Here is a 27,069-nt window from a genome sequence, read left to right as displayed (position 1 = left end):
GTTTTTTTTTTTTTGGGGGGGGGGTTGCGCCGGTCCTGTCCAGCACTCTAACAATCAGAATTATTGTCTGTAGGCACAAAAAATGCCCAACAGATTTATTTTCCCAAGTGGATCAATACGGCTTTTGCTATACTGGTCCACTTGATTATCATAGTTTATTCAATCTTTATTATTGATGTATTTATTTTTTTACTTTTAAGTTATTACAATCAGAATGAACATTACTGGGAGACGGGAAAGAGAAAGACAAAGACAAAGAAAAGAGAAGTTGGAAAGAGACTCAACAGAAAGAGAGGGAAAGAAAAAGACAGGAGAAGAGAGCGAGAGAGAAAAGACACTAAAAATCTGTTTGATCGCCTGCTGAAAAACAAAAAACAAGCAAAAAGAGAACAACACAGTAGGGAAACCACAGCAACAACCAGCGTAAGCATCAGTAACAGTAAATAATAAATATTGAATGTTACTGACCGGCACACAAGACTGACAACGCACAATATGTTTAGAGGCAGCAGCCAACCAAGATAGTGTGTGTCTGTGAGGGAGGGGCTAGAGCCAGCTCCCCCGCTGACCTATTATTATAACCCTTGAAATTTGAAGAAAACTGTTTTGGGTTTTTTTTGCCAATCAGCACTGTATAGTGTCATAAATATGTTAAGGCATGCATGAAACCCTTTGTTATTGTGTTTAAATTCAACAGTTCTTAACTTTTCACTTCAAATATTTTTGTATTTGACCATGGGACTCTTGTCTGGCTCGTGGTCTGGCTGCCCAAACAATATGAAACATTATGGCTGCAATAATCAGTCTATAATGGTGAACTATAATAACTTTCACAGTATTACCACTAAAGTAATGGTAAAGTGGTAGTGTGATTTTTATGTTCAGTCTAAATTACTTTTTTAGTTGAGCATATTGTGACCAGCTAATACAGATACTTTGTGTTTGTGCTGAAATCTCAGGGGAGGATCAGGCACTTGTGTTTGCCATCCAGCAAGACACACCTTCCAAACAAAGTGATCAAGGGGACTCCACTGATTTAAAACCCCCAAACACAGGTATGACTCCAGTTTGAAGAAAGATATAGATATCACCTCCTTGTAGTAAGTTAATACAGCTCTTTTCATTCTTATCAAGGTCATTTACACTGCTCAAAAAAGTACTGATATGGATATATAATGTGTTAGAAACAAAAGGATGCTGCAGTGTTTGATGGAAATTAAAATAATCAATATAAAGAGGGCTGAATTCAAAGACACCTCGAAAATCACAGTCAAAAAATGATTTGGCACACTAGTGCTAAAATGTCATTACAGCAACTCAAAATGGTACTCAATAGTTATGGTCCCCACATGCCTGACAACATTGGTGCTCCAAATGAGAAGACAGATGTTCTACAGGATTTAAGACAGGCAGGCACAGAGGCAGGTCAATCAATTCCTTCAAACTCAGGAACTGCCACCATACTCTCACATGAAGCTGGACATTGTTGGGCACCACGAGGAACCCAGAAACCCCAGCACCAGCACATGGTCTGACAGTGGGTCCAAGGTTTTCATCCTGATGCTTGATGAAAGTCAGGCTGCCTTGCCTAGCCAGTAGAGGTCTGTGCGATATGCCTCCCCAGACTGCCACAGACCCACCAACAAACTGGTCATGTTGAGCGATGTTACAGGCAGCATAACATTCTCCTTTGCTTCTCCCTGTGACCCTTTTGCATCTGTCACATGTGCTCAGGGTGAACCTGCTCGTCTGTGAAAAGCACCTGACAACAGTGGTGCAGCTGCCAGTTATTATTCTTTTGAAAATGTCAGTCAGGCTCCACAGCGCTGGGCAATAAGCACAGGGCACACTAGTGAATGTCAGGTCCTCAGGCCACCTTCATGAGGTCTGTTTCTGATTGTTTGATCAGAGACATTCACACCAGTGGCCTGATGGAGGTCATTTTGTAACTTTGTCAGCACTCACGCTATTCCTCCTTGCACAAGAGAGCAGATAACAGACCTTGCTGATGGGTTAAGGATTATAGAACAGCCCCCTCCTTCTCTCATAGGGTAACTGCCTGTCTCATGGAATCCCCTCCATGCTCTTGAGACTCTGCTGAAAGACACTCCTGGAGGAGTTGGACTACCTTTGTGACTTCTGTAGGGTCCATGTATCACCTTGTGGCACCAGTAGGCACACTGACTCTAGCCAAATGCAAAACTACTGAAACAACAGTCAGAAAAGATGAGAGGAAAAATGTCAGTGGCTTCCACCTATAAAACCTTTTCTGTTTTGGGAGTTGTCTCACAGTTGTCCCTCTAGTACACATGTTGTTAATTTCATTAATTGTTCCTTTAAGTGAGCAGAGTAGCTTCTCAAAGCAGTTTCAAGATCATCTTGAATGGCATCACGATGAAACCAGGCTGATTAAATATTTCAAAATAGGCAGACATGAATCTACATAATTTCTTTTTTCATTTATATGAAAGACAATTTATTAAATGACAGCATTGTGATGTGTTTAGCTCCAGCAGCAGTATCACAGCTTCCTGCAGCCGCTGTGGACCTTCAGTCATCGGTTGGTCTTTCAGCTACCTCATCAGCTTCTCCTGGTGCCGAGTGCAGCAGCCGGCCACAGGTGGAAAAACCACGCCGCTCCAGCTTAGACAAGGAGATGAAGCACAGTCCAGACAGGGCAGGCAAGAGCCCTCCTCCTCCTCCTCCACGGAGGTCAGTTGATCACTGAGCATCAGGAAGGACTTTCTACTGGCTAAAATCACAATTCACCTAATATTTGTATTTGTTTTATTGTCTTCTCAGAATTCATGCTGTCACTTCAGGTCTTACAACAGGAAGGTCAGGAGAGGTGGTCTTTGTAACTAGGAAAGAACCTGTTGGAGCCCAGGTTTGTTGTGTCTTCAGCTAAGACAGGTGTACCATGGACACTTCCAGTCTGGCCCGTCACCCTCCTGACATGAATAACTTTACACGCTAACTAGTGCCAAGTGGAAGTACATTATAAATTTTCCCATAAAAATACTTTCTTAAAATACTATCTTTTGTTTTTGAAATGTTTTACATTATATAAAGAAGAGTCACAATAAAGAACAAGCTAGGAGAAAAGAATGAAAACAACTTGAACACTATTTTGTTGGAGGGATTCACTCATCCACATTATTAAATTCAGGTGTTCCAATCACTTCCATGGCCACAGGTATTTAGAATCAATCACCTAGGCAAGCAGACTTGTGCAAAAGCACTACAAACATTTCCAAAGCTTTATATCACAAGTACAATGTAAAGTGTTGGATGCAGTGGGGTAAAGCATGCCACCACTGTACTCTTTTTTTTTTTTTTGACAACTTTATTTATGATTTTCCAATATGACAAAAGTACAGAAAAATACAACTCGAATTGCGATTACAAACAGAGCCGTTGTGAAACCGGTTGCGCCACACAGTGGCAAACCAGTTGGATGCAGGAAAACGTATAATCTATGGGCACAAACAAAAAAAAACAATACCCACCAAAAAACAAAACAAACAAAAATAGAGTAAAATAAATACATAAATAAAAGGGGGGGGGGCTGCATTGTGCGCAGTTCTTTTTGGCTTGCTACAGATAGTAGGTGGCTTTAAAGAAAGAAAGAGAAAAAAAACCCAAACACAGATAAAAGCAGTAATACATCATACTTCAGTAAATGACAACTTCTCCACATATTCAACAAAGGATGACCAGGTTTTGTAGTATTTACTTTGAGACCCTCTCAAACTGTATCTCAGATGCTCTATCTGCAAGCACCTCATCACCTCTCTCACCCACTGAACAAACACTGGCGGACCTGAGTCCTTCCATTTAAGAAGAATTAGCCTGCGTGCCAGGAGAGATGAGAAAGCCACTGCATTCATTTGATAAGAAGTTATACCGTGTTGGTTTGGGAGTACACCAAAGACTGCTGTCATCGGATTGGGATCAATTGTTTTCCCACACACATATGAAAGAGCTTTAAAAACGAATTCCCAGAACCGGTTCAAATCAGAGCAGGTCCAGAACATATGGCTAATAGTGGCAGGTGATTGCTTGCACCTCGGACATCTATCATCAGAGGTATTGTATATTTTGGCTAGTTTAGCTTTGGTTAGGTATGCCCGGTGAAGAATTTTAAACTGGATCTGAAATGCCATAGTTTTGAAGAAATGTATTCGGAACGGACACTGATCTGGAGGTCCCAATAGACTGACGTGGCTTAGACCTGTCAAGGTTGGAATCGAATTCCAGATTCAGATCCCCACCCATAATCAGGTGATGCGTATTTAAGTCTGGCAGCAGGCCAATTAGTCTTATAAAAAATTGTGGATTGTCCCAAATTGGTGCATAAGTATTTACCAAGATCACTGGAGTGTTGTGGAGCTCACCAGTAACTATCAGAAAGTGACCATTCACATCGCATTTTACATTTGAGATGATGAAGGGAAAATTTTTCCTAACAAGAATGGCAACCCCCCGCGATTTAGAGTTAAATCCAGAATGGTAGACCTGGGAAACCCAACTTTGTGTCAGCGTATTGCTTTGCGTGGAACACAAATGTGTCTCCTGTAGAAAGACAATGTCCGGTTTGAAAGTTGACAGATGAGTGAATATCCTTTTGCATTTTCTAAAATTATTTAGGCCTTTCACATTCCATGTAATAAATTTAGTAGAATCAGGTGTAGTTGCAGCACTTTTGATTACATAGTTAGCCATATTCACACTTTCAAGACAATCATGACAGGCAAGCCGAACAATAATTTGGGGTAAGTATACGCACAAAACTGCAGCCAACAAGAAAAAAAGAAATAAAAAAATAAAAACAACAAAAGTAAAAACCCAGAGTAACTATAAACGTAACTCCCACAAACCGGGAGCAAACTACGCCCTCCCCCCCAAAAGAGCTTATATCCCCCGCTCATTTTCTTTCCCTCCTTCTTTCTCCCTTTTCTTTTCCCCAGTCAAGTCTGTCCCGTGTTCAGCAAATGAAAATAAAATAAACAATAAAAGCAAAGGTGAATCAAATAGACCAATACGGCAAGGCTGGGATGGTCCATTTGGTAAAGTAAATCCGTTGGGCATCTTTCTTTGCCTTTAGACAACAATTCTGATGGCAAAAGAACCAAATGGGACAGACAAAAAAGAAAACAAAACAAACAGCTTATATCCAACATGTCTCTTCACTCCCCAAAACAAAAGTTGCCCCTAGCAGGGAACGCCAACTATGACACAATGTTTAGACATCTGGCAGATTGGAAAGGCACACGTGACTTCTCTTGGTCGATTACTTCACTCAGTGATAAACGAGTCAGTGAACAATAGAGAGTCAAAAAGCAACTGAGGTCGCACAGTCCACTCAGCCCGTGTCTTGATTCCCACACACAGCCAAGATGCAATTCTTGATGTAGTCTTTAGCAGCCGTTGGATTGGTGAATATTTCCTCACCAAGAGGAGAAGAAATCCTCAGCTTCGCTGGGTACAGCATCCGGAATCTCACACCCCGACATCCGCGCAGTAGATCTTTAACTTCTTTAAAGGCCCCCCGTCTCTTCGCGACTGCAGATGGCAGGTCCGGGAAAATTAGGATTTTGTCTCCATCATGCGTCAGGGGACTGTTTAACGCAGCCCTGCGAAGTACCTCCTCCTTTTCTTGAAAGTAATGAAATTTGACAGTAAGTGGCCTGGGTCTCTGGTCTCTCACAGGGACGGGCTGGAGGCTGCGATGTGCCCGATCCAGTGTCGGAGCGGTATCCAGGGCCAAAACCTCCTTTAGTAGCTGGGCCACAGAGTTGACAGGGCGCGTCCCAGTCTCAAAGTGCTCTCTCACGCCAAGTATTCGAATGTTGCATCTGCGCTGTCTCCCTTCAAGGTCTTCGGTCTTGTCCAACAGAGCTGACATAATTTCTTTCAGATCGTGAACTTGCTTCTCCAAGTCCACAACCCGGTCCGAATACGTGTTTGCAGCTTCTTCCAGGCTAGTTAGCCGGCTATGGTGATCAGTGCAGGTAGTAGCTAGAGCATCAATCTTAGCACAAAGTTCAGTCCGCACTTCATCTATTTGGTCAGAAACATTGCTGCGAAGCGAATCGATCAGCTCATTGAGAGCTTAGCACCTGGTCTCGACTTTTGCTTCCAGCGTAGGAATTTTGGCGACTACATTCTTCTCCGAGTTAGCTATGGCAGCCATTAGCGCGGCCGTGTCCGGGGATGCAGCATTGCTATCAATCGCCTTGGCTCCATCAGTCTTTCTGGTGTTTTTGGACCCTGACATTGTTGTAAAGTTCCCTTGGGTGATGCGCACGTTTGCAGTGGTAACTCAGCTGACGACAGATAGCGCGTTAGTGCCCAATGTCACAGTATTTATATGAAAAAATAGCGTATCCCCACAGAGCAACTCAGCCACGCGTCTTTACATGTCGCTGCTCCTACGTCACCCCCCGCCACCACTGTACTCTTGAGCAGACGTGTTCTCTGGAGTGACAAATCACGCTTCTACATCTGGCAATCCGATGGAGGAGCCTGGGTTTGGTGGTTTCCAGGAGAACAGTGTAAAGTTTGGTGAAGGGTTGTTTTTCAGGTGCTGGGCTAAATCCCTTAGTTCCCGTGACAGGAAGTCTTAATGCTTCAGCATACCAAGACATATTCATCCTCCAAACTTGTGGGAACATCTTCCCGTTCAAACATGACTGCACACCAGTGCACAAAGCAACATCCATTAAGCCATGGCTGCAGAAGTTTGATGTGTGGCCTCACAGAATCCTGACCTCAACCCGATAGAACACCTTTGGGATGAATTAGAGCGGAGACTTCTCATCCAACATCAGTGTCTGACCTGCAATTCTAAAAGAATAGTCAAAATTTCCCATAAAAAATGAGTTCAATTCAATTCAGTTGCCTCAGGGTGGTTTATAATGTAAGGTAAAGACTAAGGTAACACAAAGAAAACACATGTAACCCCAACAAGGAAGGAAAAACTCCAGTTTAACAGGAAGAAACCAGGCTCAGGGAAGGGCAAGTCATAAGACGTGCCCTGGAAGAGAGCCAGAGATTAATAATAACTCATAATTAAATGCAGTGTGATGTGAGAGAAGGAGAAATGCTCAGTGCATCATGGAAAGCCCACAGCAGCCTAAGTCTATTGTAGCGTAACTAAGGGAGGATTCAGGGTCACCTGATCCAGCCTGAACTATAAGCTTTGTAAAAAAGGAAAGCCTTAAGCCTAGTCTTAAAAGCAGAGAGGGTGTCTGTCTTGGGTCTACGCTTCCACAGGCCCCGCTGGTTTAGAAACTTATTCCCGTTAACGAAGCAAGGAAGCAAGACGAACAGCGATTTTACTTGCTAGCAAGGGAGGCTGGTCGGAACCAGGCTCTTGGAGCTAAACGCTCCTCACCCATCTCCTAGCCAGCATCAAATAAACAGTCTTCCTTGCCGCCTTTTATTGAAATCAGTTACAGTACACACAAGCACCACCCATGGTTCCCCCCTATGGTTCTAAAAGATACGGTACTATGTGTGTATGTGTGTGCACGTGTAAGCACGTGTGTGTATGTGTGTGTGTGTATGCTTGCGCGAGAATGTGTGTGTGTGTGTGTAAATGCGAGAATGTGTGTGTGTGTGTGTAGGTGCACGTGACTGTGTGTTTGTGTTTGGGGGTGCGTTTGTGTGACCTCCTGCCCACAAAAGGGTCATAAAAGCAGGAAGTTTACTAAGCAAGAAAACAGAACCTTCACATAGGATGTCCCATAATAAAACACTACAGCCTCCCCCAACAAACTGGCTGGGGAGGGAGTCAGAGACAAAGGAATGTCTTTGATCATACAGTTTGAACCAAGACTTACAAATTTAAGTAACACAATGACAACATTTAATAATTTGACTCCAACAGTCTGTCTCCCAAATAGACAATCTAAGCAACAAATAAGCACTTTCTTTTTAGTTCTTCACACTTAACATTGAAACACTGCACTATATTCAAAAGAGTAACTGAGTAAATAAATCAAACCACAGATTAGATTTTTAATTTTAGTACAACAGACCCTGAAGTTAGAGCGACAGTTGTATGTTTTTTTTATTAGTAGTAGTTTATTACCAGTGTCTGTGTTAGCCCTTTGGCAAACTGGTCAGGGTGACAAAATGTTAAACCTATGACATCAAATTGTAGTTTAATTAATATTACACATCCTTTCACAACAGCCAACAGCGCATTCTTGTTTAAAAAAGATGAAGTGACTCCAGGAGTTTTAGACAATGAGCTTTCTCAGTGACAGAAGACACCTAAATTCATTCTGTTCTGTGTTTTCACAAGCAGTCTGCACAGGATGAAGCTGATAAAGAAAAAGAGCTACCTCTAGTTCCTCAGCTCAAACCTCCACGACAGCCACCAGAGGTCAAACACAAACTCCAGATGTGCACTGCTGCACATCTGGCTATATCCACCTCTGCCCCTGCTGCAGTGTCAGCACAAAGACAAGAGGAAGAGGAAGAGGAGAAATTCTTGAAAGAACTGCAGGTATGCTAAATAAATAGTTATTTTTAAGATACAATTTTTAATCTGAAGAAAACACCAGGTTGCTAATACTGAGATGAGCATGTGGAAAGCTAAATCTAACAGTTAAAAATCCAGGTTTGTGTTTTAGTTTAGCCTGCCCTAAGTGGACTAAACATTCTTCTGCTTTGACTAATAATTTCAGGATTTTCTCTGCTTTTAACTGAACTTTACTTGTTTTCCTGTTAATAATGAATTTGTCATGACAAACAAACATTAAACCTGTTTCAGAAAAATTAATTTCCAGTGAGCATCACTGGACAGTATTCTGCTGTATTTGCTGTAAGATACTGATTTTTATAGTTAGAGATGGACACTGTGTAAACTCAATGTCAACAGAGATCCCAAGGCATATTCCTGAACATATGGGGTGGCTGTAGCTTAGGAGGTAGAGCAGATTCCCTCGAAGTGTGAATGTTAGCTTGAAAGCACTTAAGCCTAAAAACGTGCTTGTATGAATGGGTCAATGAGGCATGTTGTCTAAAGTGTTTTCAGTGCTCAGGTAGAGTAAAAGCTCTTTATAAGAACCAGTCCATTTACTTTACCATTTGTGATTATGTGCAGTGTGAAATATTGCCATGTTGCAATATAGAGGTTGACCTTTATATGTTTTTTGTTAGCTCTGGTTTAACTCATCTGGAAGTTTGTTACATTCTCATGTAATTCTGTTTAAATGGTGGCTGAAATGAACTGCTGCAACCTAACTGTTTGCATTATATTCATGTCACTCTGATTTTTTAATTTCCTATTACAAAAACGAGAAGAAAAAAAGATTACAGTGAGGAATTAGGAGTAAAATGACGTTTTAGTTTTTCTTAGCCCATATGAGAAGGTTCCTTTCTTCATAAACATGCTGTCAGCAGGTGCACAAAATCGGTAATTTGTGCACCTGCCCGTGCTGTTCGTGCTCTGTACCTACCTTTTTGGAAAAATAAACTGTAGCTGTTCACGTTCTTTGGCTCTTCAAATAATTCATTTCCTTGTAAAATGGTATCAAACTTTGTTTCACCCTTAAACCATTTATTGCTAAACACAGAGTTGTGGGTTTTTTCATATCAGTTTATGGGTTAAATATGGTGGTGGCAGCACCAAATCAAATCAAATCAAATCAAATCAAATCACTTTTATTGTCACGTCACATGTGCAGGTACACTGGTACAGTACATGAGAGTGAAATTCTTGTGTGCGAGCTTCACAAGCAACAGAGTTGTGCAAAAATACAATAACGTAAAACAAGCAAAATATAAGAATGGCTAAATCTGAAAGTAATAAATATATGTACAATATATAAGAGTATATGCATTACTGGATGTGTATACTAAATATGTTTTTCTACGTGTGTGTCTGTATGTGAGTGTGTATATACATATTTTACAAATGAAATAGAGTAAACAATAAAATAAGATATATAAAATATACAGAGGTCGGTAGTTGACATGTGCAAAACAGTGGCATTAATGTACAGTATGGAGTGCATAATGTTGAAGTTCCAGTAGTGAGGGTGAGGTGTCTATGAAGTGTTCAGCAGTCTGATGGCCTGATGGAAAAAGCTGTCTCTCAGTCTGCTGGTACGGGACCGGATGCTGCAGAACCTCCTTCCTGATGGTAGTAGTCTGAACAGTTTATGGCTGGGGTGACTGGAGTCCTTGATGATCCTCCCCGCTTTCCTCAGGCACCGCTTCCTGTAGATGTCTTGGAGGGAGGGAAGCTCACCTCCAATTATCCGTTCAGCACACCGCACTACTCTCTGGAGAGCTTTGCGGTTGTGAGCGGTGCTGTTGCCGTACCAGGTGGTGATGCATCCAGTGAGGATCCAATGGCACAGCGATAGAAGGTCCTGAGGATGCGGGGGCTCATGCCAAATCTTTTCAGTCTCCTGAGAAAGAAGAGGCGCTGCTGCGCCTTCTTCACTGTTTTGTTTATGTGTACTGACCACGTAAGATCCTCAGCCAGATGTACACCAAGGAAGCGGAAGCTGCTCACTCTCTCCACAGCAGCGCCGTTGATGGTGATGGGGGTGTGTACTTCTCTGCACCTCCGGAAGTCCACTATCAACTCCTTTGTCTTTGCGACGTTGAGGGTGAGATGGTTGTCTTGACATCAGTGGGTCAGGGCGCTGACCTCCTCCCTGTAGGCCGTCTCATCACCGTTGGTGATAAGACCCACCACTGTAGTGTCGTCCGCGAACTTCACAATGATGTTGGAGTTTCTAGTGGCCATGCAGTCGTAGGTGTAGAGTGAGTACAGGAGAGGGCTCAGTACACACCCCTGTGGAGCACCAGTGTTCAGTGTGATGGGGGATGAGGTGGTGCTGCCCAGCCTGACCACTTGGCGTCTGTCAGACAGGAAGTTAAGGATCCAGCTGCAGGGGGAGCTGCTCAGTCCTAGATCCTGCAGTTTCCTGTCCAGCTTCGAGGGAACGATGGTGTTGAATGCTGAGCTGTAATCTACAAACAGCATTCTCACATACGTGTCTCTCTTCTCCAGGTGTGACAGGGCAGCATGGAGTGTCAGGGCTATGGCATCATCAGTGGACCTGTTGTGGCGGTATGCGAACTGTAGAGGGTCCAGTGAGTCGGGTAGTGCAGAGCAGATGAAGTCCCTGACCAGCTTCTCGAAGCATTTGCTCACGATGGGGGTCAGGGCTACGGGTCGCCAGTCGTTCAATGAGGAGATGGTGGAGGATTTGGGTACAGGGACGATGGTGGCCATTTTGAAGCAGGCTGGGACTACAGACAGAGAGAGGGAAAGGTTGAAGATGTGTGTAAACACTCCAGCCAGCTGAGCCGCGCATGACTTGAGGACGCGGCCGGGAATCCCGTCCGGACCAGTAGCTTTGCGTGCGTTCACCCTCCTGAAGCACTTCCGCACATCCTCCTCAGACACAGTGTGCGCACTGACGTCATCCGCGGTGCGCACACTGTCCGGTCTCGTGGTGTTCGCTGTGTCGAATCTAGCGTAGAATACGTTCAGATCCTCACACAGAGAGGCCGTGGTCTGCGGTGTGCTGGTTTTCCCTCTAAAGTCTGTGATCGTGTTTAGTCCCTGCCACATACTCCGAGGGTTGTCAAACTGTTGCTCCACCTTGTCCCTGTACTCACGTTTGGCTGCTTTGATCGTCTTCCGGAGTTGGTAATGTGCGTGTTTGTAGTCCGATGTGTTCGCGGAGGCAAAAGCGGTGCTCCGTGCCGCCAGCGCCGTGCGAACATCTCCGTTAATCCAGGGTTTTTGATTTGGGAAGGATTTAACTGTTCTGGATGGGACGACATCTTCCACGCATTTCCTGATAAATCCGCAGACTGAGTCTGTGTACTCATCAATGTCTTTAGCAGCCACGTGAAACATTTCCCAGTCCGCGTGATCAAAACAGTCCCGCAGCATAGACTCCGATTGGTCCAACCAACGATGCACCGCCCTCAGGGTTGGAGCTTCCTGTTTCAGCTTCTGCCTGTAGGCGGGCAGGAGCAGGATGGAGCGGTGATCTGATTGGCCGAATGGTGCGCGGGGGAGGGCTTTGTACGCATCCCGGAAAGAGGTGTAGCAGTGGTCAAGAAGCCGGTCTCCACGAGTGTTGAAATGGATGTGTTGGTGGAGTTTTGGTGAAACTTTCTTCAGGTTACCCTTATTAAAGTCCCCGGTCGTGATAAACGCCGCCTCTGGGTGTGCGGTTTCCTCACTGCTGATCGCGCTGTACAGTTCCCTGAGTGCTCGGTCAGTGTCGGCTTGTGGGGGAATGTAAACAGCCGTAATAATCACTGCTGTGAATTCCCTCGGTAGCCAGAATGGCCGGCACTTAACCATCAGGTACTCCAGGTCCGGTGAGCAGAAAGATTTGACCGGGTGCACGTTCGCATAATCACACCAGCTGTTGTTGATCATGAAACATACACCACCGCCTCTGCTTTTCCCAGTAAGCTCCTGTGACCTGTCCGCGCGGTGCACAGAGAACCCCGGTAGTTGTATTGCGGAGTCCGGTACCTTGTCCGATAGCCAGGTTTCTGTGAGGCAGATCACGCAGCAGTCCCGCATCTCTCGCTGGAATGAGATCCGTGCCCGAAGCTCGCACAGCTTGTTCTCCAGAGACTGCACATTAGCCAGTAATAAACTGGGTAACGGTGGTCTGTTAGTGCGCCGTCTCAGTCAAACCAGAACGCCAGATCTTCTCCCTCTGCGTCGGCGTTTGCGGCCTCCACAGGCCCAGAACAAAGGCGTCTCAGGTGAGATGAATGGAGGGTCTGCAAACGGAGGGTCCGTGTTGCAAAACTTGAACTCCGGAAAGTGATGAGAAAGTCCGTCTTTTATGTCCAGTAAGGTTTGTCGGTCGTACACAAGGAGACATGTGCTACTCGTGAAAAAATAAAGGAAAAGTAAAATTAAACACAAAAAACAGCTGTTGCTTGGGGGAGCTCGCGACGAGGCTGCCATACTCGGCGCCATCTTAGCATGCATCACAATAGAGAATAAGTGTGCCAAGGCCTTCTCTAAGGAAAAAAAGTCATTTATTCTGTCTCAAGAGCTATTCCATTAAAAATCATCAATAGTTGATTGTCATATATCTGCTCTGATCATTGCTGTATTACATTTAAAGTAAAATAATGAGTGATTGTACTGAGAAAACATGGATGTAAATTTAAAGTAATTATTGTGCAGAAAAGGCAAAATATGTACTGTTTCTTTTGTTGTTTCATATTACCTTTTCTATTTATAGGTGACAGAACTGACAAATAAGAATCACTCATCAGGTGGAAATAAACAAAATGCAAAAAAGGAGAGGACATCTCTAAACTCACAAGTAGCTAATGAGTTAGCAATATGTGACCAACAGTCAGACCTTCAGCTGTGCTTTACAAATGACTACCCTCTTAAACTCATAACAGCAGCTGGACTAAAAGCACACAGGGAAGGTGGGGAAAACAGTCTCACTGAGAACAAAGTGGAGACTGTAATTGAACAAGTGCCTTCTTGTCCAACAGTAAAGGATGTGGAGATATTTCCACTGGGAACTTTAAAAGATGTTAAACGTTTCCAGAATGATGAGGAGGAGCCAACATCAAGTCAGGACAAAGATATAAAAATAGATGAACTTAGAGTAGGAAGAGTTTCACAGAAAGAAAATGTTAGAACTCCTAATCAAGTGAAAGAGTTTATTGGACAGGTATCGTCGCCAGCCACAAAAGAAAAGAAGGTCAAGATTACAACAGTTGTTACTCTACAGAAAGAAAACATTCAAGGATGTGCCAAAAGTCCCAAAGACATGAATAAAACCGCCAAAGAAGTGTCAGAGAAGAAGTCTAATGTGATGGTAGTTGTAACTTTAGAAACCAGAGAAAAAGAGAGGACATCAGGACCACCAGTCCAGCAGAATACGTCACTGAGGCCTGACCAGGAGTGTGTAACTTCAACCTCCGTTACAAAACCTTCCCCATTTTCACCCATCTTAAATTGTAGTAGCAAGCAGGAGAACCTGGAACAAACAGTGCTAGTATCTGGTAACCAGTTGCAATACACAGAAGACGGAGGTAGCCTGAGCTGTGATGAGGCTGGTGAGGGACCGCCCCCTCCACCACCTCAGATTTGTAAATATAGCCGTATAATCTCCAAGACCAGAGTCAGACCACAGTCCAAAGAGGAAACCTTAGCCAAAATGAATGGCTCTCAAATACAAACAGTATCTGGGGACACCGCTGGTGAGCCCACCTATGTAAGACATGAGAACCATGGTTTTGAGGACGGTAATGATCAGTTTGACAGAAAACCTATTATTGTTATCTTGAACCAGCCCGTGGACATTCAGTCGGCCTACAAGCGGCTGTCTACAATCTTTGAAAGTGAGGAAGATACTGATGGGGTTTTTTCTCCAGTGAGCATTTCAGATGAGGAAAAGTCAAAACAGGAGGAAGAGGAACAGGGTATTAGAAAAAGTGGTATCACGAATATTAATATGGGATCACTCTCGACAGGAGATGGTCAGAATCCTCCACAAATACAGCATGAAGGACCTTCAACAGATAAAAGCTCCGTTCTTGAAAACAAGGGCCAGACTGAATCACCTTCACTTAAAAAAACCGAGACAAAAAGGAAATTCAAATTCAAGTTCCCTAAAAAAAGACTGACAGCATTTAGCCAGGCTATCAAAACAGGGAACAGGGTCAAACAAAACAGGGAAGAAGTTGTTGTTGATGAGGAGGAAGTAGCAGCGTATGGCACAACAGTCAAGGAGACCAAGAGCCAGACAAATGAATCACAGATGTTTAAAATTAATAAAATGGAACAAATGAAGTTGGACAAAAGCAATACCTGCGACAGAGACATCAATATCTTCTCTTATATTAATACCAGACATTCAGAGTCACATAACCGGGTAGAGGAGCTCTGCAGAAATACATTTGACTCTATAGACAGTCTCGAGAAGTCGATTAAACAGTTGGAAATCAGTGTGGAGAGTATAACTGCCCCTGCTTCTTTATGTGACTCAGCTGACAAAGCTCATCTTAAAAGAAAAGTCAAACAAGAACGAGAGAGAAGTCCGTCCAAAAGGTCAGCGACTCAGATCACTAAGGGTCCAAATCCACCTGAGAGTAAGAGAGCCAAACCCCAGACTGCACGCGACACCGAAAGAAACGGCATCAAGAAGCAGGTCTGATATTCCTCTGCCCAGCTGTTTCACTTCAGATTGCTGGGATGGTGGTGGGCACCGTTACCATCTACCTCTGTGTTCTTTGAATTTTTCTTTCATTTGCTGTGAAAACTGCACCAGCTTTGAATTCTTCTCTCACAGACAAATCTTCAAACTACCCAAAATTAACAAGAAAGTTGTTTTCCTACCATAACCTAGGTTTTCTGAACACAAGTGTGGGTTCTGCATTGCTGTTTGTCTTTTTCTTCTTCGTGTGTGCCTTTTAGGGAAATTCTTTGCTGCTGTTGCTGATGTTTGAAAAGGAAAACAGTACTATGTGAGAGGGTGATGTACTTAACTCATAGATGATCCTTAAAAATCCCGACTCTTCTACTGCTTTAGAAGAAGAAGAAGAAGTCAAGATTTTTTCCACTTTAAATGACTCAGTCTTTTAAAACTACTTCAGTAGATATCAAAAATTAGTTATAATTCTTTTTATTTTAACCTGTTAAAGGCCAGTATGAATACATAGCTTCATTGCTTGTTTTTTTATCGTAAAAAACAAAAAGAAACAAAAAATGGCAGCTCCCCTGAGATGGGTCAGTGATTGGCAGCAGCATTGATTTTCATGCATTTTTATTTTTTCTACAGTGTCATAAAATGTCCGATGTTATTTGTAATCTAATTTATGCTTTAATCTAAAGCTCTTGACTGCTTCTAACTGAATCTTGTAAAGACAAATACTGTATCTCCTACATGTTTTTCAGCAACACACAGTATAGTTTTTAGCTTTGACTAGTAAAAGGGCTATATAAATGTAGTTTATCCACCATTGTCTCATACTAACCTTTTGTTTACTTTTGTAAATGGCAGACCTCCAGCAGCACCTCCGGCTCTTCTGCTCTGCGATCTCATGCCAAATCTCACCGTGCCTCTGGTTCACCAGAAAAGACTCCTAAGGGCCAGCAGCAGTTCACCCAGAAACAGGCCAGCCAGGTAAATGAAATTTGAGGACACCTGATGTCAACAGCTCTGAGTCATCGTAAACTAAAGAGGAGTTCATATAATGTTTCAAGGATTTGTATTCTTGTTTGGTGTTTTTTTGTTTGGTTTTGGTGTTTTTGTTGTTGGTTTTTTGTGTCAACCATCATTATATTCTTCTACAATTGCACCTCGCAGTGCAAAAACATAAATTATAGTTTTATAATAAATATACTGAAACTTCAATTCAATTCAGTTGTCTCTAACTCAAGTCAATAAACTTATACTTGTAACTGTATTGGACAAGAGTCAATATAACTGTGCTATTAGAAAAGCAGAAACCATGCTATACATGATAGAAATGTAAGCACTGCACAACTCTGGTGCTGTTTCAACCACTTATATCTATCTATCTATATCTATCTATCAATATATATATATATATATATATATATATATACATATATATATATATATATGTGTGTGTGTATATATATATATATATATATATATATATATATATATATATATGTATATGTAGAGAGAGAGAGACAGAGAGACAGAGAGAGAGAGAGAGAGATTCCACAAAGTGATCCAAATGGAGCAGGATAGCTGGGTGCTGTGTATTAATGGACAAGGAAATTACCTTAGATTGAGTTTGATGTTTTGATTGTACTTGAGTTTTGAATGTGTGTTCTGCAGTGGATTTTTGTCCTGTTCTTCTTTTTTTAGATGTGCATCTTCCTAAAGTTCTGTCTGTCTCTAGATGTACCCTGTACTGTCAAGATACACTCCCTGTATACATTAGAGATTTAGTGACATCTCCTATATCGAAATTAAACATATAATGTCTTGAAACTAGACAAATTTACACTAAAGTTTCTACATCAGTGAGTGAATCTTGACCTGCATGTAACCTGTACAACTATCCTTCATCTGGGAGTGAGTTTTTCTGTGTTCAGAACTCCATTTCTTTAGACGCAAACACATCAGGATTCATCATTTACAGAAATTAATAATTCTGTGGAAACATCTGCCACTGATTCACTTCATGCTTATGGCATGAAGAGGTTTCCCATCCTTTAAGCACTGCATGAATGTTTTACCGTTCTTGTTTAGTGATGCATTGAAAAAGTGCTGCAGCTATTGATTATTTTAGTAATCAAATAATCTATTGATCATTCCATTGATTAATCCGATAGGAAATACTTTTGTATGTACTTAATGAGAAATAATAAATATTCAAAAGAGAAAAAACACAGGTCTTTCAAATAAACTGCTCATTGGTTTCTATTCTAGAAATTAGTTTAACTGCATAAATCTGATTAAAAAAACAAAACTAGACCCTTTCATTGTATTTATGTGCCATATTCAATTACATTTTATTTAAAAAAAAACATTTTCTTAAATGGAAAAATATATAAATAGTCTCAAGTACTCTCTGACATAGTTGTATCTCCTGGATGAGGCAGATTTGTTGTTTGTTCATGTTTATGATTTTTGTGCATGCGTGTGAAGAAGTCAAGCGAAGAGTGAGTTTGTGTGTGTAAGCCTTTAGAGGAGAATGCAATGAGGAAAAGCAAGCATATCAGCATTCTGAAGTTTGCGCTGTGCTTTGACACATGTTTTCTGTGCTGTTGAAAACAGATTTTAGAATGGTGTTTACTGTTTACTGCCCCATGTACGTTTTTATTGGCTTGTGAAAAAACATCATTATTTTGTATATTTTTTTATAACTTAACACAATATTTTATATTATTTCATTTTCAATCTTAAAAAATTAAAAATTAATATAGTCTTGTACACCTTGATCAGGATACCGCTCGCTTTTTCCTAATAAACGTTTTAATAATGGTTACAAGGAAACAGCGCTGCTGTTTTGGAAATTAGAAACGCATTAAACTGTGCCAGCATCATCATCACTGCTTGGTGTATCGGTGTTTCTGTGTAAAACCGCAGGCTGCATAGGTTTAATGTCGCTGCTCCTAAATACACTTCTATTGCAGCTCTGTTTTTCATCGCGAATGTGGGCCAAACGCTACCATTTCCATGGTGACAGTGGAGCGCTACAGAGGATTGAAGCTGAGGATTAGGAGTTTGTAATCTAAACCATGCAGCAGCATATTAATGACTTGCCTCGTGTTGTAGATGGATCATTGTAGATGTTCTTGTAACTCAAGTTCAGTTCTGCATTTGTGTCTGCCTGTCTGGGATCTTTACATTAACTATTACTGAGGGGAAAAAAGTTAACCCTCATCCTTTGCTGTGCTTATGTGTAACAGAGCAGTTCAGTTCAATTCAGTTTTATTTATATATCACCAAATCAAGGCGCCTCAAGGCGCTTAATATTGTGAGGTAAAGACCCTACAATAATACAGAGAAAACACCAACAATCAGACAACCCCTCTATCAGCAAGCACTTTGGCGACAGTTTGAAGGAAAAAAACTCCCCTTTAACAGGAAGAAACCTGTGGCAGAACCAGGCGGCCAGGGAGGGGCGGCCATCTGCAAAGATGGGCTGGGGGGGGGGAGACAAGACGCACTGTGGAAGAGAGCCAGACATGAATAATAACTCATAATTAAATGCAGAGTGATTTATAAACACATGGTGAGTGAAAAGGGGTGAGAAAAGGAGAAACGCTCAGTGAATCATTAGAAGCCCCCAGCAACCTGTCTACTGCAGCATAACTGATCCAGCTTTGTCATAAGCTTTGTCAAAAAGGAGCCTAGTCTTAAAAGTAGAGAGTAGAGTAGTGTCTGTCTCCTGAATCCAAACTGAAAGCTGGTTCCATAAAAGATGGACCTGAAAACTGAAGGCTCTGCCTCCCATTCTACTTTAAAATATCCACAAATAAGCCTGCAGTCTGAGAGCAAAGTTCTCATTTGGAGTGATACGGTACTATAAGGTCAGTAAGATTAGATGGGGCCTGATTATTTAAGACCTTGTATGTGAAAGCCAACATTATTTGGCAGCTAACAAACTTCACTGTAACACCTGGGAGAGCAGCCACACTGAACATATTATTGAAGAATTTGGGCCATTTTAACCCTCAGTGTTTTCTGGTTTCTTTTAGTTTGGGAACCAAACAAGAGTTTGACCCGGAAATGGCTAATGACATCAGAGTTAAGAGGTGGATAATAACAGGTGCAGAAACACCTCTTAAATACTGCATAACAAGCTCAATATAGACAGAATAACATGTAACATGGAGCTGAATCCTGTGCTTAATGACTTCAGTTTTACTGTATTCATCAGGGAGATATGTTTGAAATATAAATTCAAAAGTAAAACTTTATGTATTAACTCTGTGAACAGGCCTTACAGCAGATGAATATAGTATATCAAGAATAACCTCTAGAAGGGGTTTGACTGGCTAAAGCTGTAGCGATAACAGGTATTAGTGCTGAGATCAAGTGATGTTCTCCTGTCGTGTGCATGTCACTGCCACTGATTTGTTGTAACCCATGGTGTGTGTTTGCAGGCTGTCAGCAGAAGCAGTAAAACATTGTGTTGTTGCTTTGCGTGCTTCTATGATTAAAGCCTAGCTCGAGGAAACACCCATCTGTCCACTTCTCACTGCCCAGATGCCACTGATGACCTCCAAAACCTGTCCTCTTCCTGCTTCTCCACTGCTTCTTCACTTTCAGCCTTCTCTGCCTCCTTCAGATGTGCCTACCTGTCATTCCTGAACTCTTTGCTGAAAAACTCCTTCAGTTTGTCCATCAGGCTCTTCACCTTGATCCCCCTCTCCGTCCTCTTCATTTCCTTCCATTTCCTTGTCCTCACAAAACTTTTATCCCATCTCTGAATCTGAGTCGTCTCCTCCCTTCTTCTAGCCACGCCTTGTCAGCACACCACGTTAACATGAGTCCAGCCCACCGTGGGCTTCGCAGCAATGGCAAGTGTCAGCATCGCCTCGTCTTCACCTCCACCTCCATCACGTCCACCTCGGCTAATATTACTCCTCACCCTCCTCCTCTATCTCGACTTCTTCCCCATTTTCTTCTCCCCCCATCACAGTGACTCAAGGGGCAAAGAGTGTACCAACCCCAGCATCCAACCCCAACTCTGCAGGATGTAGCAAGAGACGCACAGGGAGCCAAGCTGTACGTGTGCTGTGCACGACGGGCACTGTAATGGCTTCAAAGGATACAGACATATCACTGTGTATAATGCATGTATAATGGCATTTAATGGCATCTGGAAACACAAAATTCCTGAACAATATTACTATGAGAGAAAATGCCACACAAGACCACACAGGCCAAAAAAAGTAACTGAGAAAAAAATCCCAAATGCGAAGATACACAATAAATAAAAGTGTCATAAAGATGCCCAGTTGCTTTCTTTCCAAGTGCTACATGTATGATTTTATCCATGCACATAAACAAGCAAATTATTCTTAACGTGTGTTTATCCCCTAATCACCATTATCAAAATGTGAGATGACAAGAAATTAAGGTCCGGTGAAGATGGCATTTCTTTAGCTCTTCAGTCCTTCACAGAGAAGTCCAGATGTTAGAACAGTGTGTTAAATGTAACATGCTTCACCAAGCTTTTTTAGAGTCTTCAACCTGTATGTCAAAAATGTAACCAGTTATATTGAATAAAATTGTCTCAGTATATTAACTTTAATCCATAAATATTTCTTTTACACGATCTCCATGCAGATGTTGACCCTGTTCTTATGAGCTCAACGACTACAGATAATCAAGTGAAAATATTTCCCAGCAGATTGTAAATGACTTCAAATCAGCTCGGCCTTACCCATCCACTGCACTAAATTGCTTAAGTAATTTCATGAACTGAATATAAATGCTAGGGCTAGTTTAGTTCAATAGCATAATATATAACAGGAACACAAGGAATATTTTTAACAGTGTAATTACCTTTATTAATGATGCTCACAACCTAGCAAGGTTTACTTCTAGTGGAGTATTTGTATACTACTGGGGCATTTATTAAACCAAATACTTCTTTCACCACTGGTGTTTGTCAGTAAATATTTTGATTGTTACTGTAGAAGACATTTTTAAGATATTTTTCCTCTTTGCTGCAAATTTGAAATGCTTAGTTTAAAAAAAAAATCCTAACGCTTCTTCCTCCTGAAAGAACTGCAAAGATGTCCATAAAGAGTTCACGAGACTTTCAGTGAAAGACAGACATTGCTATGGTTTAGTCTGCTCCATTGAGTTACCAGTTAGCTATTCATTAGTTGATAAATCAGCTGAAATCCATTGAACTGGATTGCGCTGTTTTTTCTGCCTGTCATATTATCTTTGTCTATGAGTTAACTTCACAACATGCCCACAACATTTACACCCATTGGTCAGTTCTTCAGAAGAGAAATTGAACCAAATAACACACTGTAGTTGCTGTATTCATCATAATGAAGCCATGGTTTAGTATTTTTCGAAACCATTTTTCCAGAAAGCTTTTCCTGGTGTTTTTTTAGGTTACAGCAGAGAGCTTTCTGTCTTGGGGGTTCAATACTGCTGAATATAGAGGTTGTGCCTATCAGAGTTTATCCAAAAGACAATCCAATACAGACTGTAAGCTGTTTAAGAATTTAATGTGTAAAACTGTCAGTATAGAGCTTTTATGTAGCTACTTTCAACATGAAGTGCTGTGCAAATGTTTCAGGTATTAAAACTAAAGTGTTAAAAACTGATGCCCTGAGTAGTTTTTCTTTTGCCTGCACTGTACTGTAGCTGGTGCATACTCTGCTCATTTCCATTTGTTTGTAGTGACTCTTGTCAAAATGAATGCACTTAATGTTTTATGATGGCTTTTATTGCACTTTCAAGTATGATCATTAGACCATTATAGGAGTCCAGTGAGAAGAATCACTCGGCTCAAGCAAAAGTAAAGAATAACCACACTAACACGCCACTTGCCACTTGGTTGAAGAACTAAAGCAAAAACATTTCAAATTTAAACAGTAAAAAGAATATACAGAGGTCCAGTGTTGCTTACTGATATTTACCATAGAATTGGTGTTTTAATCTCTTGTAATGTCATATTGACTTCAGTTGTTGCTTCCAGTTGGGCACTGGTACCTTCCTGTCATTTTTGATGTGCAGTTCTTTGCCCAATTACTGTGACTGTACCATTAAAAATAGTAATATGCTCCTTGTTAACTCCATTTAATGTTGTTAATATTTTTGCTTTCACTGATAACTACCTAGTCAGTGTTGTCATGTTATAGTTTGTGTGTGATTCTTACTCTGAATCGGAATAAGTACGCGGGACAACTGTGTGCACTAAGACCAACTCTACTCACTTTATTTCCGCCTCCCGGCATGCATTGCCAGTGTGCAACACGTAATTACACAATCGAACAATAAACACATACAGCACATACAACAAATGTACCAGTGTTGCATCTTCAAAGACAAAAATAAATAACTGAGCCTTACACCAGAGTATCGTTGCGACTTGTTTACTGAACCTTCTTTTCAGTACATGTTCAGAACATCAGTGTCCATTTTACTGCCTCCTACAGGACACTCTCTTCTTCCACTTTCTTACAACATTAATGTAACACAGAACCAATACTGCCTCTCCTGGCATTACCATTGTAACAACACACTCATTCTATCTGTTTCTTTCAGATGAATAACAGGAACTTAGGATGTAGGTATCTATGAATATTAACTATTATGCATACCCATATATTTATATAAACAACTAATTTCTTGCGATACCACAACCAGGGACCATTATGAATACACCACATCTCCCCTTTTAAACAAAAACAGAATATTTCTTTTCTCCCTTTCCTTTTGAGCGAGTAGTGCGCCGTCTGGCAGTGTAGGCTCCAGCTGCGATGGAAGTATCGGCAGTGTGGTTCGCAGACGTGGTGCAGTGCAGTGGTGTAGCTTTATAGGCAAGAAGAGCTAGATAAGGATCAGCTGCTTTTTTTTTTCAGAAGATTTTTTACAGTCTGAACAGCACGTTCTGCTTCTCCATTACTTTGCGGAAACTTAGGACTGCTTGTGATGTGCTTAAAGCCGTACGCTGCTGTGAAGTCTGCAAAGGTTTGACCTGAATACTGTCGCCTATTATCAGACATGAGGACCTCTGGGATGCCATGACGGGCGAAGAAAGATTTCAGGTGGGTAATGACATCGTTTGATTTTGTTCTGTTTAACAAAGCAATCTCAACAAATCTAGAGTGCTAGTCAACAGCAAGAAGGTACATTTTCCCCCCACTCTCTGCCAGGGTATTCTGTTGGCATGAGTGGCTCACTGTGATTGTGTCTTTCGTGAATGCATGTTCTGCATTTGAGCACCGTCTCAGAGTTTTGTTGACTCAGCCAGGGCCACCACACTGTTTGGCGTACACGAGCTTTACATTTTACAACACCTTGATTTCCTTCGTGTAGTTTTTCCAGCACTTCATTTCTCATTGCAGAAGGAATTACAAGCCGTGTATCTTTTAGCAAAAGGCCGTCTTTAACAGTGAGTGTGGCTCGGTCAGGCCAGTAATTTCTCAGTAAAGGCTCTTGTTTTGCATGTTCTGGCCAGCCTTGGGTGCACATGTCCATGACGCAGGCACACACACTGTCCCTTTTCAGTTGTTCCTTCAGTGTTTGCATATATGGTGAGCTGACAGGCATGTTTGCTACAATACTGTCCACATATGTCTGTGCTTTCCATCTGACATGTTCATTGGTTTTTTCAGAGGCGAGCGGGAAAAAGTATCTGCTGTCCAGAGTGATTTTCCTGGGGCGTTCTGCACACTGTACGAGTAACGCATGAGTCTCATTCTGAATTGCTTGATCCTGGGTGGCAAGAGATCCAGAGCTTGTCCTCCCAGTAAGGAAACGAGAGGTTTGTCGTCCGTTTCGAGACAAAAATGTTTTCCAATCAGAAAATCACAAAATCGCTCACACGCCCATGTAGACGCCAGTGCCTCTTTTTCCACTTGTGCGTTTTGTTGTTCAGTAGGAGAAAGTGACCTCGAGGCATACTCCACTGGTTGCCATCTTTCTTCCCACAGCTGCAAAAGAACACCAACGAGACCATAGGATGAAGCATCTGCTGATACTTTAATGTCTCTGTTGGGGTCATACATTGCAAGTAGGGGTGGGTTTTGATTTCATTAAAATCCTGAATCGATTTTTAAATATAAATTTATTTTTTCCTCAGGTTAAACCTCACAAAATTTCAGCAACCACCAAACAGCTAAAACAGTAAAGGAGAGCAGGTACACGGATTCTGCGCTAAGATGTAAACACAAAGCGCGGACCCGCCGACGGATCACAATCAGTGAGCTGTCGGCTTTCTCACCCGACGGCACGGACACGGTCAGGGCTGAAAGCCGACAGCTCGCTGATTCTGATCCGTCGGCGGGTCCGCGCTTTGTGTTTACGTCCTCTTTGCGCTAGATTCTGAAGCTGCAGGTTTGATCTCTCTCCAATATTGACTGAACCAGCAGCAACAGAAGATCCAAACTAGGCTTCACATTTCGCTTAACGTAAACATCGTCATGAATTCCCTCTGACTTTTCCTGTTTTGCTTCCACCATGATAAAATCACACTTCTCTCTCTCTCTCTCTCTCTCTCTGTGTGTGTGTGTGTGTGTGTGTGTGTGTGTGTGTGTGTGTGTGTGTGTGTACTTCAAGAACAGTTTCCCGTCTAAAAATCTATTTTCTGCATTATACACAAGTCTACCGTTGTTTACAGCGCTGTCGGCAGCTGTGTTTTCCTTTTACTTACTTCCGACAAGAAAGCCTCATTTCTGCCGTTCAATAGGCTACTGAACAAATTTAAACTTTTTAAAATTATGCAAAATTGCAAAACGCTTGGTTGTGTCTCTAATAAAACCTCTGTAACTTTGCTCTGCTTCACTTCAGCAGCATCAGGAAATGTTCATATGGTGATTCATGGTTTTCTTTCGTTTTTGATCTACTGCAGAATATTTTTAAGGTTATCTGTTATAAAATCCCAGGCCAGGAAAATCTCCTTCATGTTTTTCTGTGTTTTATCCTCAGTTACTTTGACACAAAGGCATCTGCTGTGATGCTTACACCTTGGATAAAGTCTCGCAAGTGTCAGCTTTCTTTTTATAGACAAAAAAATATAGAAATGTACTGATGCGTGATCAGAATTATAATATTTCTGACTGTCTGAGGCAAAATTTCCCAGATTCGATTTGAATCGTAATAGAATCGAATCAAATCGTGGATCGAATCGATTCGGGACCTTGTGAATCGGAATCAAATCAATTCTAGAAATCAGTGACGATACTCAGCCCTAATTGCAAGCACTGGAGGTGAGGCCACTTGATTCACCATGCCCAGAAAAATGCGCAACTCTGACACATTAGTTGGCTCCGCCATTTCTGTCGCATTTTTCAACATTCAGCGTTATGCCTGCTTTTTCCAATCTTTGCAGTGTAGCATGGAGACTGGAATCGTGCTCCTGATGGTTACATCCCCACACCAACACATCATCAATGTGACACACCACTCTTTCAAGACCCTCAATGACCTCCGCTGAAAGTGTTCGGGCGCTGAGTTGATCCCGAACGGTAGGTGATTAAAATGGAACCGCCCAAAGGGTGTGATGAAGGTGGTGAGTTTGGCAGACTCATCGGACAGGGGAATCTGCCAGGAACCCATGTTAGCGTCCAGTTTGCTAAACACTTTGGCTCCTGCGAGCATTCTGAGATTTGTTCAACCGATGGCAGCACATATTTCTCCCTGCACACATACTCCTTTAGTCCGGTAAAGTCTACACAAAGTCTCAGCGTAGGGCTGTTTTTCTTTGGAACAACAACCATGCCGGCACACCACAATCCGTTGGTTCCTCAATTCGGGTAATGACACCAAGTTCTTCCATTCGTTGGAGTTCCTCTTTTACACAGTGTTTGGTTTGAGTTTAATATGATAGGCCCGCTGCACTTTCCCTAGACCATTGCAAAGTTTAAGGTAAGTAGTCTTCAGAGTGTCCACTGAAACCACATCAACTCGCACCAGCAGGCCAAGAGTTGTAATGGCAGGCAGGCCTAGCAGTGGAGTGCTCAGGTTTTTTACAACATAGACCTTCTCTGTTTTCTGTTTTGCTCCGTAGTTGAGCTGTAGCTTTGTAAAACCTGCGACGTCCAGTGGCCTAACAAAGGTCTTTCTGGCTGCTGGAGAACTGGTCTTTGTTCGTTAGCAAAGATCTTTGACAAGTCCAAGTCAGCTATTACAGTCACATCTGCTCCAGTATCCAGTTTGCAAGTAATTTTTGCATCATTCACTTGTATGTTGGCTGACCACACCTGGCCGTCACTGGAAACTGAGCCTAGGAAGAAACCTTGCTCCTCTTCCTCCTCAATACTTTGTACTGTCTTGCTTTGTCTGCAGACATGCTGGTAGTGACCTTTTTTCCCACATAAACGACATTTTACATCATTTGCTGGGCACTCGAGTTTCGGATGTGGAGAGCCTCCACACTTGTAGCATTTGTTACTCTGTCTCTTGCTATATTGCTGTTGTGTTTTGACAGTTTTATTTTTGAACATGTTGAACTTTGTTTTGTCATGCTTTTTTATCACTCTGTCAATTGCATTCACATTTACTTGCATCACATTTGTTTCACTTCTCAAAGCTGACTGTTGCTTTTAGATTTCTTCTGACGGCCTGGCCATATTTATAGCTTTATCCAAGTTCAAGTCTTTTTCCATCTGCATGTGCTCAGACAGCCTCGTGTCGGCCAAGCCCACTACTATTCTGTCTCTTATCAGCTCATCGTGGAGCGGTCCGTAGTTACAGTGCTCTGCTAATGCATGCAAGGCAGTCATGAATGCATGAATGACGAAATCTCTCGAAGCGACGGACCCATCTTGTCCATTCGTGTGGTTTGGAAAAATCAAAGGGCTCCGGTGTTCTGGGAATCCATCCTACTTGGCAAACCATCCTACCC

At 42.1% G+C, this 27,069-nt stretch overlaps 1 protein-coding gene across 2 annotated transcripts in view; it reads left to right on the top strand.

The window, feature by feature from the left end:
- The window catches only part of si:ch211-207d6.2 (SRC kinase signaling inhibitor 1), a 186,294-nt gene extending 164,516 nt beyond the window's left edge, over positions 1 to 21,778 (top strand). Inside the window, exons 18-23 of one of the 2 annotated variants that reach the window (XM_063461399.1) lie at positions 960 to 1,055; positions 2,508 to 2,712; positions 2,803 to 2,887; positions 8,318 to 8,518; positions 16,044 to 16,166; positions 19,989 to 21,778. In XM_063461399.1, the coding sequence (XP_063317469.1) occupies positions 960 to 1,055; positions 2,508 to 2,712; positions 2,803 to 2,887; positions 8,318 to 8,518; positions 16,044 to 16,166; positions 19,989 to 20,015 (737 nt within the window). In that variant the 3' untranslated portion in view covers positions 20,016 to 21,778. Of the gene's footprint in view, positions 1 to 959; positions 1,056 to 2,507; positions 2,713 to 2,802; positions 2,888 to 8,314; positions 8,519 to 16,043; positions 16,167 to 19,988 lie in introns of both variants that reach the window. The other variant, XM_063461398.1, reaches the window with a different exon arrangement.
- The last annotated feature ends 5,291 nt before the right edge of the window (positions 21,779 to 27,069 follow it).

This window comes from Pelmatolapia mariae, linkage group LG18 (assembly GCF_036321145.2).
Source record: "Pelmatolapia mariae isolate MD_Pm_ZW linkage group LG18, Pm_UMD_F_2, whole genome shotgun sequence".
Taxonomy (NCBI): Eukaryota; Metazoa; Chordata; class Actinopteri; order Cichliformes; family Cichlidae; genus Pelmatolapia; species Pelmatolapia mariae.
This window is presented reverse-complemented; position numbering and strand designations above follow the sequence as displayed.